This window comes from Ictidomys tridecemlineatus, chromosome 13 (assembly GCF_052094955.1).
Source record: "Ictidomys tridecemlineatus isolate mIctTri1 chromosome 13, mIctTri1.hap1, whole genome shotgun sequence".
Taxonomy (NCBI): Eukaryota; Metazoa; Chordata; class Mammalia; order Rodentia; family Sciuridae; genus Ictidomys; species Ictidomys tridecemlineatus.
The window spans coordinates 10,619,754-10,635,676 of record NC_135489.1 but is presented as its reverse complement, the minus strand read 5'-3'; the positions used below and the strand labels follow the sequence as shown (position 1 = coordinate 10,635,676).

Sequence of the window (15,923 nt, the reverse complement as noted above, 5' to 3'; positions counted from 1 at the left end):
ATAACTTCTCATTATTCTATAGAGACCCGTTTTGTGTATTTTAATTGTTATTTTCTTAACTATTTCCATGAAAATTAGATAATTCTCTGCATCTGATATTGAAAAGACTGCATTTTTTCTTTTTTTATATTGTATGTATCTGAAATATTTCTTTGGTATTTAGTGTACATTAAAATGGTTAAAGTAAACAGAATGGAAAAGGAACAGCCAAAGAATGACTAGCTCCTTGTGTTATTGCTCGTTGTTGTTAGTATACGTGTGGTACAATTCATCATGCATTTTACTGGGATTTGAAATCTTACAGGAGTCATCAAGACTGCCCTTCCAAACATGGATAGAGAGGCTAAAGACCAGTATTTGCTTGTCATTCAGGCAAAGGATATGGTTGGTCAAAATGGCGGACTGTCAGGAACTACATCAGTCACCGTGACCCTGACTGATGTCAATGATAATCCACCTCGTTTTCCTCGAAGTAAGCCACTGTTTTTTGACTAAATTTCCTTGTAAGTCGCTCTTGCTCTCTTTTACTCTCTCTTTCTCTCTCTACCTCTTTATTGCATCCTCCTCACATTTTATTTTACCAGGAACACAATTTTAACCCAGTAAGATGGGATTATAAGAGTCCAGAAGACAAATCATGTCTTTGTATCAATGCTATCATAAATACAAGTTTTCTTTCACTCACGTTTGAAATTCCAGACAAATTTTGTGTTTTTCTTTTTTTCTAAAACTATTCTTTTTAAATATTTTGTAAGTTATGGGATTGTTGCCAATTATTAATATACTTCATCAATTCTGCACATAAAAATACTGCTTTATTTTTAAGATCAAGAAAAGGCAATAAGAATTTTTTTTTCATTTCTTAGTTCTAAGCAGTTCATGCATACTAAACACTCCTTTGGCGGTTCTACCATATCTGTCTTGTGCAAACATTCAGTGTTTCAGAATAAATCAGTCAAAAGGAATAGAACCACATGCCCTCAATTCAGCTTTTTTGACCAATGCAGCTTTTATCCAGTAGAAAATGGAGGGGAAAAAAAAAAAGAATGTTCTCCAGGTAGAAGTATTGTGTATGTGAAAAACATTTCATCTTGACTCTTTTTAGTTTCCTATTTTTCTTGTTCACATGTGGGATTTCTTTAGAATGATAAAGAAAAAAAAAAGATATGCAGGCTACAACATCTATGCAGTATCTCTAAAATGCAGAACTAGATTGCCAACCAACAGTGGAAGCAAATAATATTAAACAAGGAAGCTTTAGGAGCAACTATAAAAACCAGGTTTTTTTTTTCTTTAAATAATACTTCTTTAGCTAATACAATTTCAGTGTTCATATTTTGATGTTTATATTATTGTGCAAGAAACATTATAATACCACCTGGTAATTTAAAAAGTGATCCCAGATTTATATATATATATATATATATATATATATTTTTTTTTTTTTAATGAGCCTGTCTTTAATTGTGGTCTTGACAGCTTATCATGAGGGAGAAGGAAGGAGTTTTAGAAAATGAAAGTAATAATGTAGTTATCTTGGGCTCAAAATAAAATTAACTGCTACTCTTTCCTTTAAACCTGGGATGAGAAGCATTGATACTTGGACTTTTAGTAGCATTAGTTGTCATGCTTTGCCAAGAGCAAGCACGGGTTCTACAGCTTATTAGATGCTCTGCTACTTATTAGAGTCAGGAAAGCCCAGGATATGCCAGTGAGATTTTCATTTTTTGCTGGGATCTTTTCTACAGTTTAATTACTATTCTAACCTTGAAATTCTTGAATTTTACTAAGGACATTGCTAGATGTGTGAAATAAGTCACTCTCAAAAATCATAAGCAGATATTGAAGTCTTTTTAAAAAAATGGTAACTGTCACAATCTTTTGAAAACTCCAAACAAGTCTCAGCCAGAAATAGAATGTAGTCTCTTCATGTGGACACGTCTTCCTTTCTGAAGTCCTCTCCAAGGGAACTCGTCCTCTTCTCTTCATTTAAGTACAAATGCACCACAATTTAACAACCCAAGGGGAATGGAACAAGGGACCGACCGGGGGCAAGAGAAGTCAATGTTTCCAGAGAAATGGTGAAGAAACATCTGGTTCTGAGCAGTTTCCTTTCTTCCTCTATTAATTATTTTTTTTAGTTGTAGGATGTTTAAAAGAATTTATTATAAACACTAAACACTTTTTAAAGTTATTCTTTCTTTTTTACTTCTTATAACTGTATGAATAATATTGTTTTTTTCTCTTGTACTACTAATCCCCAAATCAGTTGCACATAAACCCCACAAAAATCATTCTTATCCTCAGTAAATTTACAAGCTACAATAAAAATGATCACACACTTCCTTGTCCACTTTTCTGAAAAAAACTTTTTCAGGAAAAGATATTAAATAAATTCCAATCTTCAGGTGGTAGAAATAGTGAGTCCTGTATTTGCCTATTAGAAACCAAAGCTATTCGGTTTTTATTTATTAATGTTTATATTAGTTACAATAATTATTATGTTCAATTGCTTAAATGTAACAGTTATGCATGAATCATGTTTTAATTATTTGAAATTTATTTTTATTAACAATAACATATTTCTTCTGCCTTTCCTTAGACCATCTGTGTCTGTTCTCTCACACATGGTTGTCTTGATTGACTCATGACTATAAGTTTCTTGAGGCTATATGAAAACTCATTTATTTCATATTGTCTTAACATATTTATTGAAAAGCAAAAACAAATGAAGTCAAGTTTATGCAAAAACAAACCAAAATAGGTGTTATTATTATTTTGGTTAGCTTTGTGTTAGGTTTTATTCATTTCTTGCCTTGACTTTCACAGGATCTTATCAATACAATGTCCCAGAATCATTGCCTGTAGCCTCAGTTGTGGCCAGAATCAAAGCTGCTGATGCAGACATAGGCGTTAATGCAGAAATGGAATACAAAATTGTGGATGGTGATGGACTGGGGATTTTCAAGATATCTGTTGACAAAGATACACAGGAAGGCATCATTACAATACAGAAGGTAATGTTTTCTTTATTTTTATTTTCTATGAGGGAAATGTCACACAGACTACTGAGAAGTCATGTCTGCCTTCCTGCAAGGATAGAGTAGACAAACTGTATAGCCACGTGGAAGTAATGCCATTTTCATTTATCCTAAGAAAAGTTATGCACTTACTTGCAGGTGGCAGAATCTTCAGGAAACTTGAATGGCGTTTGAATAATGCTTGTCAATTCTGTTGTCTGTGTAAAACCATAGTACTTTGTATAGCACTGCTGACAATTAAGCACACTGACAAATGTGCTGCATGTTTCTTTGACTATTCCACTAAAAATCCCCAACCTTACATAAAACCTTTTATGTAAACTAGATAAAGGCTATTGTTTTCTGTACACATGAAAATATTATAGAAAAAATGGAAGTAGACAGCAAAATAATAAAGACTTGCTATATTAGCTATTATTTTCTTTTAAAATTTACAGCAATTATTCTTTTTAAATTTTTAGAATAATTGCTATACTCCTTTATTAAAGATACAGTAGTTTTATCTATCTATCTATCTTTACATTTATTTGTTTGGTACAGAAATTGAACCCAGGGTGCTTAACCACTGAGCCATATTCCCAGCCTTTTTTACATTTTTTATTTTGAGACAGGGTCTCGCTAAGTTTCTTAGGGGCTTGCTAAGTTGCTGAGGCTGGCTTTGAACTTGTAGACCTCCTACCTCAGGATTTACACACATGCATAGTGTACTTGGAAAATTTATAATAATTTAAAAATTTACATAACTTGAACAATTTGTATTAGAAGAGCATGGATAGCTCTGGAACATATTATAATCCTTTAAATAAAGACAAGGGAAACAAAAACATGAACTCTTCAGCTCCTCTTCAATACATGTGCACAATCTTTGACAAATATTCAATTAAGAAAAAAAGGCCAAAAGATATTATATGGGAATATGGGCTTTTTATATTAAATATTAGAAAAAAAATTTAAAAACATAAAATCAGATCACTTCCCAAACTGAGATGTTTTGCCAGCCTGACAATCCAGGTGCATAACTCTGTAATTAACAATCCTCAATAACTATCACATCGGTAAAGAAAGTTAAATTTTAGTTTTGTAGTAAGACATATGTTTGATTTCAGGCCAATGGGCAAAATATTTCTGCAATTATTTCCAGTGGACAGCTGCTGTTTTAGCTCAGCTGGTAACAATCTTTGTACAAGTTTTAATAAGTAGAACAGGCCAACTGTTGGTAAAAAACAAATGTTTTGTTTTGTTGTCTAAAATAAAAGGAATGCAATCAGGTACACTGTTGCTCAAAGATTTCAAAGGTGCATGTGAAATCAATCTGCTCATATTTAAGGATTTTTAATACATATTGGAATTATTTTTACTGCATGCACACATATTTTATATATTTTGATGAAGATGTTATGAATCATCGAAAAGTATATATTTGGTATGAGATATTCAGTAATAGAAAAATAAAAATATATTCTCATTCCTTATTATCATTTAAATTTTAGAAAACTGTTAAAAAGCAAACCAGAAAAAAGAAGACAAAAAATCATTAAATCTTAAAGCATAAAATCCATGAAAATTGATGAAATTTGATTCTAACTTATAATAACATCAAATAACACAAGTAATTATTATTATAAGTGATGATTAATATCAGGCAGATATCTGAATTATTTAAATGCCTTATCATATATAATTTTCTTTTTGATCTCAGAGAGGTTTCAGGAGTACAGTAAAAACATGGACTTGTAAAATATCTGACATAAAATAAATTGTTACATGACTTATGATATTAAGGAATTTTTGCACTTCACCAAAGTGATGTGATGTTGTTAGCATATTAAGTCAATGGGAAATGTTTATATAAATCATGTAAAAAGAGCAGATTCAAAATTTTACAAACCTATGTTTAAATTTTTTAAAAATGTTATTCCTTCAGAATAAAGGATCACAGTATAAACATTAAAATGTTAATACCATGATTTCTGGAACTTAGCTTTATTATTTTTCAATAACATATAATATGCATTACATTTTGTTATAATGAAAATTTATTAAGTATATAAAATGTTTCTAAATGGCCAAACCTAAATATATAACATTAGCAGTTTATCACTTTGACTACCATTGAGCATAGAACTTCTTTGCAAATGCACAAATAAGGGGTAGAGATGTTGATCAGGGTCTCCACGTTGGTGTATACTGGGAATTCTCTTGAGTATTGAAAAGGACATCTTCCTGTGTCTCAAAAACACTCCACATTCCATAAACATTTATGTTAATAAAATTCTTATACTTGATACTAGAGATTCCCCACTCATATATACCAATCAAATGGTGCTTTACAAAATAAGACTGAATAATTGTTTATTGAAGACACATTGCCATTATTTGTTTTGATAATTTATTTTTCTGAATACAATATAAGATTCTTCACAATTAAAAATAACTTATTTTCTCCAGTGTTTCCTAACAGATGAATTACCTCTAATTGTTCTTTCTTGTTTATATAATGTCAATGATTTTTTTGGGAATAATTAAGTACACCAGTGTATAGAATCTTAAGTAGCTATGAATGCCTAACATGTGTAAGACCCTAGGACTTGTCCCCAGTACACAGAAAAGAAAAGAAAGGAAGGAAGGAAGGAAAGAAAGAAGAAAGAAAAATTTTTATAATTTTACTATTATAGCATAAATAGCCAATAAAAATGTTAATTATTAATGGAACAAAAATAGTAACTTAGACTAAGAAATTAGCAATGATTAATTTCTTTCAAATACAGTTCCTGAAACTTGCTTTAACTTTGCTCTGGTGAAAGATTGATCTGGTTTCTGTTTTATCTTAAGACTAGAGATACATTTACTATATTGGGGCAAAACCTTTAGATTCTGAAAGTTAAGCCATCTGCTGCTACGGATAGCATGAGCCTGAGACTTGCAGCCTGCCAGGTTTGATGATCATCATCTTCTGAGTGCAGGGTGCAGCATATTGAGCCAGGTGTCGGAATCTTTACTGTTAGAAATGTGGGAAACTGCTACCACCAGCAGGACAGAGACCCGCACGGTCCGTTGGAAGTGCAGATTATTTCAGCATGGGAACGAATGGGAACAGAATCTCAGGGATGTTATTTTTTTGCATGCTAAAACTCTTTGGTCTTAGCATTGTTAACTTTACACATTCCTTCTTCCCTTCACGTTTTCATGTGATTCTGAGTAAATAACAGTACTAGGGCTATTACTTTGCATACATCAGCCTGACTTGTTTCCAAAGCCCACTCTGACTCGAAACTCATTTATAAAAATTATAATTTTTTTTTATTTTCTGCCAATGCTTATATCTTGTAATGCCTAAGCTCAACTATTTAACTAAGAACTCTCACCTATACTGAAATAAACATAAATAAGTAGTTCCTAGAAGAGGGGTTTAAAATAGTAGAAATCACAAATATACTTTTGCTATAGTTGGAAATTTTTTACTTGGAAAAAATCATTCATGCTAAGTTTATGACTATGTCTAGCACTGTACTCAGTCCACAATAATCCAGGGTTCATCCTGTTTATAAACTTGAAGTAAGATTCATATTCCAACTCCTTACCTGGACTTCGCAGATCCACTTGACTCCTAGGAAAATTCAGAATGGTATTTACCAGGTACATATCCCACTGTTCTCCCGTTACATTCAAACACCTGGAGTGGTGAACACTAAACTATTTAGATTCCTGGAAGTAATAGTGATGTTTTTCTATCTCTTCAGACGTTTGCTTTTCCCATACATGCGTGCCCCTTCCATCATGGGAATTGCTCTAATAATGTGATGTTAATATCTCACTTCTACAGATACCATGATTTATTTTTTTACAGATTTAGCTGTGACTGCAAGGATCTGGGTCAATGTCTAGGGCTTTGTAGAAGTGTCCAAGAGAGCTCAGGCTCCAAGTGCCAGTCACCGGGTCAGTCCCACCCAGGCTCTAGAAATGTGGAGATGTCCTGGAGATGGTGTTGACAAGGGGATGCACAGCAGGGTTCCTCAGGTGGACAAGGAAAGGAGCATTGCTTCCAGAGGTAGTCAGAGTGCAGATTCACTATATGAGTTAGCATGCGGCATACAGAGAACCAAAACCAGGACATTGTAACTGGAGAAAATGTGAAAGGAAACATCGACTCCAGGCGAGGCAGGGTAAGCTACCAGGCTCCTCATGCCTCTGTCTCAAAGCTGCTGCTTGCTAGCAGAGGGGCAGGCACCATGCTCTGCAAGACCATTGATAATAAAGATGATAAGGAACTTTAAGGAGCAGCGTCAATATATTACATGATGAGTAGACGATTAGTACATTTGCTAATTTCTCTTCACCTTTATTCTTGGAACTGTTTGTGATAACCGTTATTCATTTCAAATATTTCACTTCATTTCAAAGGACTGTATTATAATAAGCATCAATGTTTCTGTAAAATGTCACTTGCCTGGTCCCAGACAAATAGCATACTCCTTCTTTCTCCTTCTGCCTTTTTCTCTCTTGCATTTCTCTCACATTGAAAAACCTAAGTCATTTTTATTTCTGTTTTTGCCCTTCCTGATCCATAGCATCTGATACTTGTATGTTTTCTTTCTCTCTGACATTATCCTAAGCTTGGTTATCATTGCTCCACTTCTAAATAACTTCCACAGATCCTTAGCTCACGACCTGCTTCCAGCTTCTCAAGCCCTAAATCCCTCCTTTGGTGGGGGTGGGAGGGACTGTTCAAAACTCAACATTATTTATTTTTATGATTTCATCTAGTTGTAAAAGAATCTACTTACACTGTAGAAATAAAAGTGATACAACCAAGAGACAGGAAGACAGTTATTATAGAAAATGAGATCATACTTTCAAGATCCTAGGATAATTTATTAAAATTTGTTCAAATTAAAGAGAGTTTTCATTAATAACAGCTATAAAGTAAGTTAGAATCAATTTCTTCGCTGTACTCACTTTATGACACCGGGAGCTATGTAAAGAACACCCCTCCCTGTTTCACATCCCTGAATCCTGGATCCTAAAGAAAGGTGCCTGCATTTCTAACCAAGGCGAGTTTCCTCCTTCAACCCAGTGCATGGACCCAATGGTATATCTATTCTCTGCTTAAAATTTTGTCATTAAGCTTTCTTTGGAGTGATCTTCTTAAAATTAGAGAAGTCTGTCCTTCAGATCTTCTGTCTGAAGTAACAACTCTTTGTGGCTCTAAAACGTCAGGATTTTAATTTTCAATTCTTTTCATCAAGATTTTGATAAACTTTGGATCTACAATATACCCTAGCAATAGGATAGTGTGGGCGGCCCACCAAGATACACCCTTCAGGGTGTAGGCAGACGTTTATGACTAGGCTGAGAGGATGTTGACAAGATCTTTGTGAAAGACTCTCATTTGTCTGTTCAGATGGTTCTGACAGTGTAAGTATTACTTCACATTTGTATTAGAGAGTTTCGATGTCCATTTGGATGCAGTAAATTTTAATGGGATTGTGGTTTTACCTGTGGTACATGCTTGATAACCACTTGGACTTATTTTTCTACATAGTATAATAAAAATCTTTAGTCCAAATTTTTCATTAGCAATATGTCACCGTAGGTATAATGAAATCATTCTATTTTGAGCAAATTATTATCAGATTTTGAAACATTTATGCATACTACCTTTAAATATAGGGTGAACTCAGGAGAGTAGGGAAGAACAACAGAGAAGCAATCTTTTTTGTAAAGATTTTCAAACAAACAAACAAACAAAAATAGATGATTGTGAATGATTACCTTTAAATATGCTTTACTATGTTTTCTAGAAAAGCTTTCCTAAGATCAAATGTGCAGAAATCTCAAAGATAAAGATTTGTACACATAGTCCTATGAATAAGTTTTTCATGATCTAATCACCACACTATTCATTAAGAATAAATGACTATGTAGTATAAATGTGAAAAATGATAATTAAACTGCAGTATTCAACAGTATGTTATAACTTGGCAATTTATGAATGAGTCTATGATAAAATTTACAACCAGTAACATAGGGATTCAAAATTCACAAAGTGTAAACATAAATATTATCCCTCCTGAGTGAAAACAATGTTTTCCATTCCACCTAGAATTCTTTCATTTTACATTTCTGTGTCATAATTTACAACTTAGGAACTTTAGTCTTTCATGTTTTTCCTTTGAGATGTAGCAATTCTTCCTTTAATGTACTTCAGTTTTCAATATAAAACCTCAGTTGGGATTAAATATGGAATTATTCTCCTACAAAATGCATTACTATAGAGCTAGGGTACAGTAAAAAATGAGCATTTTCAAATTGTATTTTCTCTGAAGGATAACCACTAACCAGTCTCTAGCTCATGATAGCCTGGTTTAAGCCTTGTATAGTCACACTATCAAGATAACATGCTTAAGTTTCCTTAAGATAATTCTTCTCTGCTGTCTTTGTAATCTCTTGACATCCATACCCTAAAGAGGAATGAATGGAGTCAAAATAAGGAAACACTCTTATTAACATATTGATAATGCTAGCAACTCCCACTGTTGTGGGTGAAGAAAAGTCTTGAATTGCAATGTCCCTTCACCCTCAGCTGAGCTGCAGGGATCTCTAATACTTGGGGTTGACCCGCCCGTATTGAAATTTGTCTTTCTCATGCTACTTGCAATAATGAGGGGCTGCTTTTCAAAGTCAGGTGTATGTTTCACTATTTTCAAAACTGCTTCTGATGTGTGGTGGAGGAAAATCAAACCACTGACATTTCCAGTGTACTTTTCTTCCTCTCATTAAATTTTTTTCTTTCAAAGCTTTTATTCAATTAATTCAGTTGCTGAAGATGCATATTTCTCAAAGTGGATCAAAATATTGCTCCCTTCTGACAGCAGAAAAAGCATAAATTTTGGATTATTTAAAGGCTGAAATATAAGATTAGTACACTTATTCTAACTTGGTGGACTGCTGAATTTTTGACTGTGTTTTCCATCTTATGCAGATCACTTTTACTATATATATGTAGGTACAACCCCACATTCACATCATCATTATGCATGTATGCTCATGTGCACAGGCTTATAATCTGCTTATTACAATGTAAACTTAACTATGCTAGAATATTCAAGTTTAGAGATACAATTCAGCTTTTGTAAAAAAAAAAAAGAATGAACATTCTTTGAAGTAAGTTGACATTAATCTAAATTTTAACACTTGATAGGCATGATCAAAAGACACAAAGACTTTGCTCACTTAGAAGTATTTTCTACTTTCTTCGATTTTGACAGTTATCATAGAGGTGTTCTCACAGTATGCGTGTGTCAAAGATGTTTCCAGTGAGCCCATTATAAAATTTATTTGACCTAATGCAAGCCACAGATAACATAAAATTGTCCTTACTTCTGTCTCCTGCGATGGCATATTGATTCCTAGATCAGTTTCAATGGGTTAGAATCCCAAGAAAGAGATATTTAAGAAATAGATTTGAAAGGATTAGTGACAACGTAAGGAAGGTCAAAGGGAGAATTTAATGGCAAAACCAATGTTCGAGTTTAAGTAACTAGACCAATGTTTTTTTCCCTTAAATATGAAAATCGTCAGTATGGCTTGCAACATGTTACCTTTGACATATTAGGTCATGAAGAAATGTGAGAAGCTCAAGGATGAGTCCAAAGTACAACTCATGCCTAGGAGTCACTTGCACATGCAAGGCATCAACACTGCAGGAACAACCTAGAATATCAGCGGAACAGATGCATACAGTGAGGAAAAGAAGGCTATAGATTTCTTGGTCAAAGTAAAAAATTTAAGTTGCAGAGCAGAAAAAGCCTCGAAGAAGGCAATTTTTTTTTTATTCTTCCAGGATTAAGGTTTTTTAAGAGAAGTTAAATATAACTGATAACAAAGCTAACAAATAATAAAGATGAGAAATAACTTTAAGGAAAAACAATTAGAAGAATTCAGTGATTCAAGCTCTTGGTAAATTCAAAGCCGTGTGCAGATCCGACCTCTCCTCTTAGCCATTTCAAGAATATTTAGTGCATTTCCTTTGGGTATATTATCGTCCATGCCAAATGCAGAAGTTACCAATACTCCATATCAGTTATGTGTGGCTCCTTAATAAATTATGCTGAAAACCAGTGTGTTAACCTGACAACCTTTCTTTAGTTCATGATTCTGTGAGTCAACAGTTTGCTTTACTCAGTAGAGTGATTTTTCTGTTGGTCTTGGGTGGGCTCCCCAACTACTGGTCAGCTTGTTGGCTCTGCCTCTGTATAGGTGGTGGTCTACCTGGCAGAGCATCAAGGGGTGCTGGACATCTTCCTCTCATCAGGAAGTGGCTAACCTGGGCTTGTTCCATGAATGGCAAGAACAGAAGGCACTTGGTGTCTGGAACCTGGTATCCAAAATCCATACATCACTATTTCTGCCACTTTACCTCATTCAAAGCTAGAAAAGGGACATCCCAGATTCAAAGAGGGTACTAGATGCAAAAGAAGCTACAAACTCTGTGGACACAGGAATGCTAGTTAAAGAAAATAAATGGGTTTCATTGTGGCATCTTCATGCATAAGTAGGACATATTTGATCAAATTAATTCCCCCTTACCTCCCATTGTCTTCTCTGCTCTCCTCCTCTGATCCTCTGTCTTTATACTAGAAGTCTCATTTCAGAAAAAAAAAAAAAAACATTTTGAGTCTCAGCTATGCTCCAGAGAGATGAAATGACATTCAGGTTACACTTATATGGAATGGCAAAGGGAAGGCTGCATTTCAGGTCTGCAAATTTCCACAATTGTCCTTCCTCCTCTGTCATCCTAACTTAAAGGGTAATTGTTTAGATCAAGATCAATTAATATCTGTCACTGTTGGTGAAAATTCCCAGGAAAGCATATGGTAAGCTTTAGGTCATAATCTGAATTCAGCTTCCCTGAAGTGAGCCCTTGTGTGTAAGGCACTGGGCACAGTCAATAGGGCGTGCTAGGAAATCCAGACCTCAGCTTAATAAGGAAGTGCCAATCAGGTTTTCAATTTGGGGTGGAAATATATGGTGATTTTCAAGGCTTGCTTTCTATTTTGTGTTACAGAATCAAAACAGACTAGCTAAATTCACTTTAGGAGCTTAAGGTAAATAAAATACTGACCTCCCTAGAACACACCGGGAACCTGTGAATATTTTACTTCACAAGGCAAAAGGAAATCTTCAGGTGTGATTAAGTTAAGGATCTCCAGATACGGGTATTATCCTGGATCGTGTGATTTGCCTCAATATTTAATCACAAAGGTCCTCATAAGAGGGATGCGGGATGGATCTGAGTCAGAAAAAGAAGGCATGGTACCAGATCCAGGGGCTGAAGTGCTGAACTTTGAAGATGCAGGAAGGGGCCATGAGTCACAAATCCTTGCTGCCTGTGGATGTTGGAGGATTCTCCCTGATTCTAGAGGAAAACAGCCCTGCCAATGCTTTCGTCTTCAATTTCCACCCTCCCAGACTTTAAAACGACACATCTATCATTGTTGAGCCACTAAGTTTGTGGCAATTTGTCACCATAGCCATAGGAACTTGGTACAGAAGACAAACTGGGACATTTCCGTAGGGGTGGAAGCTTATCCAGAAAACAGGACATAAAAGAGATTGAAAGACGTCCATTTCACTAAATATGGGGAAGAATCTGGACAGGTCGAGCCCAGCATCCTGTACTCATTTGATAATAGTGAATTATGACAGGAGACACCTCGGTAATCACAGCCCAGCATTTCCCTCTTGGGCTCACCGTTCGAAAGAGCTGGCTTGTTTCTACCTGGGGTCTACATTGCTGTTTCCACCTTGTTCCTCTGTTGACCTCCTGTATCCCCTTCTGCTCGACGGACCTTAGATAACCTGCTTCACGCTCCCCATTTGTTCTGATTACTCTAACTGATCTGGGGAAACACACCTGCTGAAACTCACTGCCAAGGTTACTGGCTGCCTGACTATGAGTAAGAAATTCAAACTCCCCCTGACTCTGTTGCCAGATCTGTCCAAAAGATCTGTCCAAACCCGTATCAACATATAGGATTTTGGGCTGGGAATGTGGCTCAGGCGGTAGCGCACTTGACTGGCATGCGTGCGGCCTGGGTTCGATCCTCAGCACCACATACCAACAAAAATGTTGTGTCCGCCGAGAACTAAGAAATAAATATTAAAAATTCTCTCTCTCTCTCTCTCTCTCTCTCTCTCTCTCTGTCTCTCTCTCTCTCCCCTCTCTCACTCTCTCTAAAAAAAAAAAAAATATAGGATTTTATAAGTTGTCATGAGTCAGTGAGTCATGAGTAGTTAATGGGCTAATAACTGTAAAAACCCCCACAACAAAGTCTGCAAATGGTAAGAACTATGAAAATATGTGTGATTAATGAAAAATATATTTAGCAGTTTGGATGCAACCTCTTTGAAATAAGTCCAAATAAAAATATGAAACATGCTTAACATTTAAGTTGGTATACATAGACTTTGGGAAAAAATGGGATATCGTGTTTTGATATCAATTTGAATGCTTTTAAAAATATTTGGGGCTCAAATATCTAGGTTAAAATGCTAATTTGAATACTCATAAATAATATTTGTGATGGATACTAGCTCTAGGTAATGAAAAGAATAATTACTAATATTTATACACTTGTTTTATTTGTAAAACCTTGAGATAATTTAATGCTTTAGAATAAAAAGAAAAAAAATCTCTGCAGTTGTTCAAAATGCTTTTGTACCGATTTGTTAATAGCACCCGGCACTCTTTAAGTACTAGCAGTAGTTTGTTTGCAAAATGTGTGTGTTTGTTTATATATTGTCCTGATAATCAGTTGTGTTAAAGTATAGTTCTTAAAAATGTTAAAATAATGATTTTCTTATAAATGTAAAATAGACATGGAGACATTAGTAACATATTTTGCTCAGTATAAATTTTCTTATATTTTATTTTAACTTTTTTTCTAGATAATTCTTTTGGCCTCAGACTTTTTGGTTGCTGTATTAAGCAATCTGTGTATCCATTTATATTCAAGACACTTTTCACCTACTACAGATATGTGAGAATAACAATTTGGGGGTCCTGTCTTAAGAATCTGTCCAGTGAGATTTGGACAGATATGAAAGGATCAGTCCCCACTGAAATGGACAACACAGAGCTGGCCAGACCTCCAAAATAGTGTTGTAGGATTTCTTCTTTAGATATTATCCTTCCCTTCTCTATAAAAACAATTCTCATACTCATCTGGATGTAAGTCTCATGACATACAAAAATTGCAGGACAAACCCTCTAGTTATTAAAATCACTTCAAGATGCCAAAGCATAGCACAAAGTGGATAAAATTACACAGACGAGGAAGACTTCATTCAAGGCTATGGCAATGGAGAGACAGACGGACTCAGTCCAAATTCAACTCCGCTAGACAAAGAACTGGAGAGCTTTGAAGAGTTGGAATTGGAGAGGAGGATCAAAGGACATTTTGTGTTTTGGGCTTCACCCAAATTGAAAGTAAATTTTGCATCTTGACACAAGAAGTAATTTTATAAGATAACAGGAACCCTTTTTAGGCACCCACCCTTCCATGGAAATGGGGTGCCAGGGCTCTGCTCTCCTTGATGATTATATTTGAAGGTGATTGCTTCTGGGTCCCTGAAGGCGACGCTCCTGGGTTATAAAAATGGCAAGTCAATTCTTTTAAAATTTACAGAGAAAGAATTTAGAGTGACAAGTTTTCTCAAGTAAATTCTCTATAAAAAGGGAGGTCAGAAGAAGTCTGTTTAAACTTACCAAACTAGGGGAACATAAGGCATTCTCTGTCATAGCTGAGGGAAGGAAGAACACAAGAGCAGTATTGCAGTTGTGCATAATAAAGAGGGTGTGCTTTGCTTTTGGAATGTCCTTGGGGATAAATGTGGAGCTGTTATCTTAGCATGTAAATGTGCAGAATTATCTTTGCTGAGATATCTTATCCAAGATTGTAGATCACTTTTAGGATTCTGAAGAGTCAATATATTTAGACCAAAATTATCATAAAACGAGTTATAATACAAGGTCATTTTTTTTCTATAGGTATGGTCTCATTTATGACCATTTACCTAGGAAAAAAACGATATTTATATTTATAATCATCTTATCTAGAAGTCAGGAGGATATTGAAAGCTACAGAATGTGCTTAATCTAAAAGATAGCTGAAACCTCCAGTGGGGAAAATAATACTTTTAAAGATGATAGACCTTGAGTCTTTGTACGAATTTGGCAACAAACTTAAGGCATGTAGATATGTGCACGCACACTAACCAGCCCTAATGGTACCAATCTAGGGGTTAGAGAGAACAAAATGAAGAATTTCCATGGGATTTAACTTGGGCTGATTCCTTAAATATTGACAGCAGCATTGCCCAAAGGTACCAGATCTAAAAGGAGGTCATATAGCTTAATGGGAGTTTATTTGGCTATAGACCAGAAGCCAAGCTATATGAAGAAAGAAAATGCAGTACAATGATTTTACTCAACAATTTCAAGTTTATGTAGGATTGCAAAAGCTAAAAATGGCAAGGGGAACTTTGGGGACTCTGCAGTTTCTGGTAGGGTTTTTGTTTTTTTCCCCACCAATTAATATTATAAATGACTTTGCTAAACATTGATCTGGGTTGTCAGAAAGGAAATAAAGATGAAAAAGATATAGTATTTTATTTAAAAAAAATCCTTTTTGTTTTCTAGCTTTTAAAATTTTCTCTATTGCTGTGGATTCACAGGATACTGCATAGGAACAGGGGGAACCTTCTTCATCTGAGAATTTGTCTTTATTTTCTATTTACCCAAATTCAGCAGAAATTATAATAATAATAACAATTATAACACCATAATAAATATGTAACAGCAAATACGTATGCAGTGAT

General features: G+C 34.8%; 1 protein-coding gene across 2 annotated transcripts in view; it reads left to right on the top strand.

Annotated features, from left to right (window-relative positions):
• The window catches only part of Cdh7 (cadherin 7), a 128,332-nt gene that overhangs the window by 63,513 nt on the left and 48,896 nt on the right, over positions 1-15,923 (top strand). For both annotated transcript variants that reach the window (XM_078029908.1, XM_078029909.1), the window contains exons 5-6: positions 305-472; positions 2,830-3,017. In XM_078029908.1, the coding sequence (XP_077886034.1) occupies positions 305-472; positions 2,830-3,017 (356 nt within the window). The remainder of the gene's footprint in view (positions 1-304; positions 473-2,829; positions 3,018-15,923) is intronic.